Below are 9,993 nucleotides of genomic sequence, written 5' to 3' on the forward strand. Positions count from 1 at the left end.
GACATTCTTGCCCTTCCTTTGCCCCCTAACTGCTGTTGCCTTTGATTGAGCCATGAACACTATTACCTCAGACCTGTCAAAAAAATGAACAAACTTACAATTACAAAGCATGCACAAATTTGTAAATAAAAAATGAAAATCATATACAAACTGCTGTAAAACTGTGAGAAATATAAATTAAGGGACTGTTGATGTTATTTATCTGCCTATTACTGTATCTTTATGGTCATTAAAGATATTTGAAAAAGTGCTGGAATTTTGGTGCAATATTCTCTTATTTTCTTAAACCCTAAGGGAAAAAAATCCCCTCAGGACATTACACCACCTAACACAATGTTAATCTGGTCACTGACTGTGCATTAATCAATTTTAAATTTTTAAGTGTCACAGGCTCACAACATTCAAGATTTGATTAATTTGAAACATTGATTCTCTCAGCGCTGTGATCAAAATGTTTACAATGCAAGGTTTCCAATGTTCCATCAATCCAACACTGAACAACACTGTAAATTATCATTATATCAATATGAGATGGTAGCTGTATTTTACAGGTGAGATTGTAATATTTTAATTTATCTCATAGGTTAGTATTGTACATTGAATATGACATTCTTAATTATATAAAATTAAAAGTAAAATAAATTTGATATATAATAAAAAGTCAGGTATGGGCTGGTCATGGTTTCTGCTTCAGTTGAATATTCTTTCATAATCTTAAGGACGAGCAGCAACATAAATATCTTAGGCGAGGGAAATGTTATCTGTGCAGTGTGAATTAATGTGCTCGGAATATTAGCCCCCTTTTTAAAGCTCCCTTTGGCTGTCGTTTAGTGGCCAAAACTTAGGATCTATCATCTAGGAAATATCTTCTGATGTCTATGAGATTGACTGGTACGTGGCTGCAACTCAAAACACTTATGGAGGGCATTTCCATACTTTTTTCAAATTGAAGCCATATACATTATACTGATAACCCTTCTATGCTGCGATTGGAGTGGTTGACCGTTGAATAATAGTGTGATAGGGTCCATCTGCTAAACGTAAACCATAAACAAACAGTGAGATTAGAACTTACCTGGTCGATTCTCCTTGCAGCTTGCTGAATGCTTTAAGCCTTTACTCCTTGCTCCAACAGCGCAAATCACTTGCCAAGTTTCCAACAGCACAAATCATTTGCCAAATGACAATTTTTATGAGCAAACACGCCCTTTTTATTCCCGCGTTGAGCTTAGCGTGTCCTGGAAACCGGACACGTGTCCTAAAATCGCGACACGCCCCTGAAAATCGCGACATGCCCTCGGACACGACGTGTCCTCTGATTTGGACACGAATCCGGACCGAATCGTGTCGGATTCGCAGGGGGTTTAGGACGAACCCGGTGACTTAGATTTGAGGGGATTAATTACTTTTCCACCCTCTAATATTTTAACCATGGTGTCTAAGTATGAGGGGTCATGCATTAAAATATTTTTTACATAAGATTTTTACAATTCAACTCTCAAAGGGGGAATACCTGTTCGGCTTAGTCTCTTAAAAAACATACCTAATCTATGACCAATATGAGCTAGCAGACCAAGTGTTAAAATTGTCAACTAGGGCCAAACTCCATGTGGGTCACCTTATTTATGGTTGCTGATATTTTTCCTAGATTCCTCTCGTCGAGAGGTGTAGGATTGATCTAAAGATCATCCGATTCCGACGAGTATTTATGGAAATATGAAATTATTTCTAATTACTTGACAAATTGTCAAGGTCAACCAGTAGCGAAGTGTGTGGCACACATGCCTAGCGTTTTATATAAATAGAAGAGAGGTTGAGTCATTTGAACTCATCTCATCACTCATCTTCTCTCTCTCCTACGCATTAGATGAGCCTCTCTCTCTCACACGTGTGGTTGAAAAAGGAAGACAAAGATTTTTTATTAGTGTTGCGTTGACCAAGTTTGACCAGCGTTGACCAGCGTGGACTCCTCTTTGACTGCGGATTAGGTGTGGCTACTTCTCCTTGGCAAGCCGCAAATTTTGGCATGCAAACTGAGGTGATCTGACCTCAGGTTTGACTAGCGTTGACTGTCAAAAGGTTGACCGCAAATTTGTCCAGCGTTGATTGAAGTTTGACTGTAATTTCGGATTGTTTTGGGTTGACTCTTCTTGTTGTTGGAAGCCGAGTTGACTAGGATATTGACCAAACTGATTGGAGGTCAAATCTGACTTGTTTGACTAGCTTTGGCTTTGCTGGTTAGGGTTTTGCTGCTACTGTTATAAAATTTCAGAATTTTGCATTGTACTATTTCTCTCTGTTGAACTATTGAAGATAAAAGGAGATTTGATAAAAGGGTTTCTCCACATTGGGGTTTGTCCCTGGCTAGCCGCCACATCTTGTATCTCTTGTCTTGGCTTGTTTTCTGTTGATCATTTAATGTTCTATTTGCACTTTACTTAATGTATATGTGATTGCTAATCCGTGGCTAATAAGAAGAAAAATAAGTACACTGCTCTAAGCATAGAACATGCCATAATTTAACACCAAGCGATTTGTAATAAAATAATTTAGCAAAATAGCTTAAATTATTTCCAAATCACTTTTACATAAGACTCAACTAGAACACTAGGATTCACCTAAGACTTTGACGAAAGAATTCCACCCTAGCTTTGGGGTGAGGCTGGAGGGAAAAACGCTTCCGACCATCTATGTTTAGAAACACAAATGAATCAGTGAGACGAAAAATCTCCTAGGATGAAACTCTTGCCAAAATAATAGGCTTACCTAGGTTGTTACATACATTCACGGTCTTACTAACATCATTTACATTATATACCTTGTAAAATGAGTTTACAATGACATATGAATTGCTGATAGATGATTAGATCCTGTTGAAAAAATTTGGTACTTTCGCTTCCTTCTGCATGTGTTACCGCTCAAACTAGCAGGGGGCATAAAGGGACTCCTAAAGGGCAACTACTAGATCAAAGGGCAACAATGGAGGCTTAGCCCATTGTCACCTCAGTTAAGACTCCCTACTCTTTACAGAATTTCACCGATGGGAGGAGACTCGGTATGTAAAGAGTCACTTATGAAGCATGAATCAACCAATGGATGTGAAGTGACCTTACTAATCATTTTCCTAGAAGGGGGTTAAGAATAGAGCTTACTTGTTTGTTAAGAGAGGTACAAAGGTTTCTAGATTAAGGAGGTGAGGGTTAAGATAGAGGAATATGCCTTGTAAAGGAGTTTCCCAATCCTAAAATCCTTATTAGACTTGACTTCCCGAATGGTTCTGAAAAACTTGACTTTTCAAAGTGCGGGACCACATAGGACCAAGTGGACCCAACCTAGGTTAAGGGGGGGAAATCTAGAAACCAATGATGTTCTTAACCCAGACAAGGGAGGGGAAAGGATCAAAGAAAGAGTTTCCACTTAAAGGTGTCAAATTGATCATATGAGGCACTAGCCGAGGGAACACCAGGGCAAAGTTTAACCTCAGAGCTAGAGCTCGGGTTATCTCACAACTCTATCGTCAGAATGGCTTCAAAATTGGAGGAGGCCTTGAGGACACAACAATGCAGTGGAGGCTAGGAGATCGAACTTTTTTTTGGGCTATTTTGTCGGGAAAATGATGCCCTAGGTGACCCAACTTGGCTAGACATGGAAGAGAAAGGTAAAGGTGAAGAAAAGTATTCTTTGAGTGATCACCTATTGGAGAACCAGTGCCCTAATCCTTGGGGAGAATGGAGTCTAGGAGAATGATGAGAAAGGAACTTGTATTTCGGTCAAGGAGGCCTTAAGGATTTCTTCGCTTAGCCTTTAGGGCAAGAGGACGAGACCTCAAAGCTTTTATACTTCGCTTGGCGAAAAGAGATGGCTTATCAAGATAAATTCCCCAATGGAATTATCCCTAGCAAATTTCATTCACATACATGCCCCAAACATTGAGAGCTACAATATAGAAACATTAATTCTACAAATTTGCAATTATGCAATGCAACAATTAGCCCTATTATAGCGAAAATCCCATTCAATGCATATGACAAAAGTAAAACAGGAATAGCATTAAAAACGTGTACTTACATGTAATATAACATATCCAACCATCAACAATTTGACAATAAAGAAACTACAAGACAAAATACTCGAATCCAAACATCAAAATTCATCCATGCTCCAATTTTTCATCCCAGAAAAAGTGTGAAATTCTCCAAAGAGAAGAGAGATCCAATCCAAAATCATGATACAAATGAATTCATGTCTCTCCTATTTATACACTCATTAGGAGTTCAAATTACCTAATTTGAGCCTACATTAGCCCTCAACTAAAATAATGTGCAAATAACTATCTATTGGTGACAAGCCCACCAAACTAACTCATAAATAAAATAATAAACCTCCCAAGAGATCAAATGATCAATGGTGCATGTCATTGGGCTTTCTAAGAGAGCTGATGAAGCCCATAAGTGCCAAAATGATGAGTTGGACTTCCAAAAGTAATGGAAAAGGGGTAAGCCCCTTGTTCTCCACATAATAAACCAGTGGTGCTCCCAATGGTTGTGAGGGCACACAAGTGACCTCATGGGTCTCCAAGTAAGTCGAAGATATATATAGACCATCTGTAAGGGTTCAGATGATGGTGTAAGTGATGCCACATCAACATATAAGTCCTGGGTCATCTGCCAAGTGCATGGTACAACTGTGGGGCAGGCTAGGAAAAGGTGAACCAGGTGCATCTTCCTCGTCCAATAGGTGAAACATAAGCAATCTCTAAACATCTCCAGGGATCCATGGAATGTTGTCTACTACTATGGAAGCCCATGGCTCTCGACATACACCCTACATGTGCCAATGTATCCCTTTGGAGGGTTAGGACTCCGTATAGGGAGACCAAACCAAAGATGGAGACCACCTGCAACCTTGCATAAGATCCAATGTGTCCCCTAGCCTTCTAGTACAACAAGCCATCAAAGAAATTGAGTAAAAGAGCTTACAAACCATGGACCACAAGTGGGGACTTCATAATGGCCTGCCCTTCCATAATGGGCTTTGGCAAGTGCTAATGTCTCCAAGTTCCAAATGGGGTTAACCAAGTATCCCATTAGGTGGTTTCTACTTCTTAAGGGGATAATATGTCCAAGGTACATTCTTTAAAAGGTGGTGGCATGTGATAAAGAGATGAATGGAGTGGGGGATGAGAAGGGGCAGCCTTGAGCCACATGTTGGGGTACAAGGGTAGTTAGTAGAAGGGAAGCCCACACTTGGGTATATAATGTATAGGAGGGAGCAATCATGGTACATGAGGTGCCCCGACCTTGATTTTTCCACCCTTCTTTATATGTCTTTTTCCTTTTTATGATTTTTCTTTAATTAACTGCTCGGGGCTCAAGGGGTAAGAGTATGATGTGTGAGATATAGCAGTGGATACCCCCTTTTAAGGTAGGACGGTGCATTGATCACCAGGGGTTGGGACAATCATGGATTCCTATATGATGAGAAGGCTCATAGAACCTGTAGGAACCAAGGTGATGGCCATGATGATGGGGTAGAGCTCATGTGTTGGCTTTTTCCCATGTGTTAAATGTGTTTGTCCCGGCCATCTTTTGCATTTTACAATACGTTTTCCTATTGAATGTGGCCAATTTTGCTTTTGCTTTTCTTTTTCCCTGCATCAACCTCGGGGGCATCATTCCAAGTCTGACCCAAGGTGTGGGCAAGGGGAAGGGGAGAGCTAGCCCTATGTGGACCCAGTGGAGGAATGTGGACTCAGGTGGGAGAAATGATGAATGGGGTAATATATATGGATGAGGGAGCGGGACCACGCAACCAAAATCAAGGTTTCCCATGAAATACCATCCCTAAAGCCAAATGGTCAGTAAAAGAGATCCCATGGGACTAGAATCCAAGGTTAATCATCCAAAGGGGACTATGGAACAAGAGCATAGACCTAGCCTATTCTTTTTGCGAATTCCCCCATTAATCCATACCCAGAAGTGTCCATGATAAGCAAACAACAATACTCAATTACCAAATGATAAGGCATACCTTTAGTTTTGGGAGGCCCACCTTCAAACATATGATAATGGCAGATGGGTGACAGACCACGTGGCTAGCTTAGGTGGCGGAGAAATGGCACAATGATCTAGTTGGTGGTTGCTGGCTACCGATTGAGGACCATCCTGGAGAAAAAAATTCTCCTAGCGATATCACCCACAAAATGGTGGGTAACAACATGATCACCTTATAACAACATTTAAGTGTGTAACATTCTATGGTTGAATTAAAAAACCAGTAGTGATGTATATACATCAAATTAACTAACCTCACATCCCATTAAGCTTAGTCATTTCTTTATAGTGGCCATACAAAGAATGTTGGGAAAATGTGAGATTTATCAAATATGGAAACTATCGATGTACTTTTGAGTAATAGAAGACATGTTATGGAGTAGTGCATGGTATATATATTATATATATAAAGGCTATGCTTCTATGGTAAGGACGAGAATAACTAATACGGGCTTTATACTTGTTACCGCTCCCTACTTCATGATATTTTTGACCTAAACATGAAAAACAACATACTGGTCCAAGGGATTCTTAGGAGTAAATGCATCGTGAGTCAAAAGTACGAACGATGGTGCAGATCATCCCATGGGTATTTAGGAATGGTAAGGGCTTCTAGAATTTATTCGTTAGAGTGGAAAATAAGGGCACTAAAGCCTGGGGTATCAGGGATCACTGTTGGTCTGGTTGATGAGGACACACATTGGTCAAATTGGTCCTGCCATTGATTCCATAAATGTGAGACCCTATAATTACCATGCACTATTCCATAACATGTCTCTATTACTCAAAAGTACATGGATAGTTTCCATATTTTATTAATGTCACATTTTCCCAACATTCTTTGTATGGCCACTATAAAGAAATGACTAAGTTTAATGGGATGTGAGGATAGTTATTTTGACGTATATACATCACTACTGGTTTTTGAATTCAATTCATAAAAAATCATTTATGAATTGAATGACATCGGACTACAAAGTCACTGAGGATGAAATAAATCTTATGAAACAACAAAAAGGCATGTAGTAGAGAATGTGTAAATGATATACATACATATATAGATATATATGAACATAGATGTACGAGAGAAGGGGAGGGTGGATCCAATAACATAGATAACCGGTGTTAGCTTGTAATGCTACATATTTCTGAACTTGTTTTGCAGAGTCACCTTAAACTGGGTTTTACCTATTTGCCACGAAGTTTTAGGTATGTAGCTCTGCCTGATTGATATTGCAAAGCAACAGCAATGTATTTACATCAAAATAACTAACCTCACCTCCCTTGTAAACGGAGTCGTTTATAGTGGCCATACAAAGAAGATTTTGCATCCAATATTGAACTTGTTTTAGTTAACCTGGTTTTTATTTTATTTATTTAGTTGCAAGTTATCTTCCAAATATCCAAAACTTGGGTACACTCTGGTCTGTGTGCCTAAACTTCACTTTTCCATGACGATCAGTTGTATGGTGCGTACTTTCATATGCTGACCTGGTTTTCTTTTATTTACTTGGTTGCAAGTTGTCTTCCAAATATAATTTTACATATTCAAAATTTCATTTTTCTTTGAACATATTTGCTGGTGTCAACTTTTCTTTTTGGTTATATTATGATCACTATATCTCTTTGGTTTAATACTTTTATTAGGTAGTGTATAATGTGATAATCCAACATTTCTTAACGTACAAGGGTTATTAATGGATGGCAGGAAAATTATAATAATCTAAAGAGAACTCTAGCTGAGGGGCACAAGAAAATTGCAGCATTGGAAGATGATTTATTTGTTGCGAATAAAGAAAGAGAAACTCTGGCTTCCGAGTTGGAAGTTGTCTCCATGGAGCTGAAGTCAACATGTTTGGAGTTAAAGTCACTTCAGGAAAAGCATGCTGCATTGGTATGCGTTGATGTTGGTTAGTTTTACTTGTTTTTGTGGCAATGTATGCCTTCTGGTAATTAGTTGCATCTATTGGGATTGCTTATTTAAGGTTACTAAAGACCGTTCTATGTTTGCTTTTTTAAAATTTGCTTTCCTATTCTCGTTCATCTTGTTTAACGACATGAACTGAACTTCATGTGCTGCTGTAGGCTGGAGTGGAAACTAAATGCCTTTATTTATGATATTATTTGCCATTTCATGCAGACTGAACAATTATATGAATACGGAACAACCTGCAAACAGAGAAAACATTCTGAAATTGTTATGTTGAAGGAAAAAAAAGAGATGGCTACGGTAGGTTTGAAATATATCAGATGACATGGTTATGATTCGTTTTCCTCTGGCATGCTTTTTAAACAGTTGTTCGATCTGTATCCAGTTTCTCTTCTAATTTCCATTTCATGAACAACAACACAGCAACTTATGGATGCCTCTTTTTAATTGTAGGAGGAAAAGGCCGTTTCCAGTGCTAGAGAGAAGGCAGGAAAAGAGGAAGAGCACAGGAAGCTAAGCATGGTTGAGTCAGAAGTTAACGCGCTTAAAGAATTTTTGCAAAGTCCGCATAGAGTTGATATATTCGCATCTGTTAGTGCCTTAATGAAATATGTTCTCTCCATCTGTTGTTTGTTTATTATATTTTTGTTCTTTTGTACATGAGACAGTCAGAGGATCACCTCCTCTTCACATGCCCCCTTTATTATGAGATTCGATGGAGGTTCACTCTTTATAGGGATTAGGATGGGTTGCTTTATACATTTGTTCAGTACTGAGATCAAAGGTGTCTAGCCGTTTTTATGAGGGAAGACCATTGTTTTGGATTTTTCAGGTCTTGTGTGCCCTTGGATTCTTACACGAGTATTATGTCATTCCCGGTTGTTCAGTCTAATCAGGGATTGAAGCGACAATTAGTCATTCAGAGTTCTTCAGCAGTCAGGTTAGAGAGGCTCCCGACCTCTTCTCGAGCCACTTGGGGTGTCGTTTAGAGAGACTTTTGAGGAGGTTCCCATCTTAGAACCCGTGTTGGATATGACACGACTAATAGAGTGCAATACTAGGAGACCTCAGAGTCAGAGTCTGGCCAGTGCCCAGGGTCCATCGAGCAGGCATTCATCAATTCAGAGTTTCTTTTCTCTGGGATGGAGTGCCAGGAGTAACGGGGCTTCTCGCTCAAGCGCTCACCCTAGGATTCTGCCCGGGATTACACAGTAGGGTCCTTCAGTCTCGGTGATTCTGGCTACCCTCATTAGACAGTGCATTTGGCCCTCTAGAGCGGATGGAGGAGACTTTCGCGTATTCGACCTTATTGATGCTATTCTCACTCAGGTATTCATTTCTTTCATGTCCTTGTCTCTTGGCGAAGATATATTTAGTGCTGTCAGCTTAAATAAGGTTGGAAAAATCATGTACGACTTTAGCTTCGAAAATTTAATTATTTAATTTATTTGTAAATGTGTTTTTTTACAAATTATTTATCGAATTTATAATAAATATCTATACTTTATATATCTCTGATATGAGGTATCTTCTCAAAAATAATTGTAAAGACAAAATGGTGATTACACCATATCTATACTTTAAAGTTGAATGTAATTTTGTTGCTGAATTTCCATGTAACAATAACACGATTGCTTGACCTAATGTGCAGAAACTCTTAATACATGATTTAATCACAAGTATGGATAAAATGTTGTTTCCACGAATTTGAATATTTTTGCAGCAGATTATGGAATAACTATAATATTGGTTGTAATTTTGTTTATTATACTAGTGTGTTTTTGGGTAGTTGGGTATAGGATGAAGAAAGTTTATTATTCTTATAGTATTTGTTGTTTTTCTTCGTGGGATTATTTTTGATAATAAGTTGAAATGAATTCTTTAGAATTTAGTAAAATAATAATCAAATTATTTTATATTGATAAAGAATAAATATATTTTTAGAAAAAAAATGTTCAGAGTATTGAAAGATATTTGTGTTATATTTAAGACTTCAAAAAAGAAATTTAT

General features: G+C 38.4%; 1 protein-coding gene across 1 annotated transcript in view; it reads left to right on the forward strand.

The window, feature by feature from the left end:
- LOC149264585 (kinesin-like protein KIN-7O) overlaps window positions 1-9,444 on the forward strand; it is a 193,699-nt gene extending 184,255 nt beyond the window's left edge. The window contains exons 19-21 of the mRNA XM_089390028.1: window positions 7,762-7,947; window positions 8,194-8,283; window positions 8,437-9,444. Of these exons, the coding sequence (XP_089246154.1) occupies window positions 7,762-7,947; window positions 8,194-8,283; window positions 8,437-8,646 (486 nt within the window). The 3' untranslated portion in view covers window positions 8,647-9,444. The remainder of the gene's footprint in view (window positions 1-7,761; window positions 7,948-8,193; window positions 8,284-8,436) is intronic.
- Window positions 9,445-9,993: the final 549 nt, after the last annotated feature.

This window comes from Pinus tabuliformis, chromosome 6 (genome assembly GCF_031772625.1).
Source record: "Pinus tabuliformis cultivar Carrire ecotype Pingquan chromosome 6, CPIR1, whole genome shotgun sequence".
NCBI classification, from domain to species: domain Eukaryota; kingdom Viridiplantae; phylum Streptophyta; class Pinopsida; order Pinales; family Pinaceae; genus Pinus; species Pinus tabuliformis.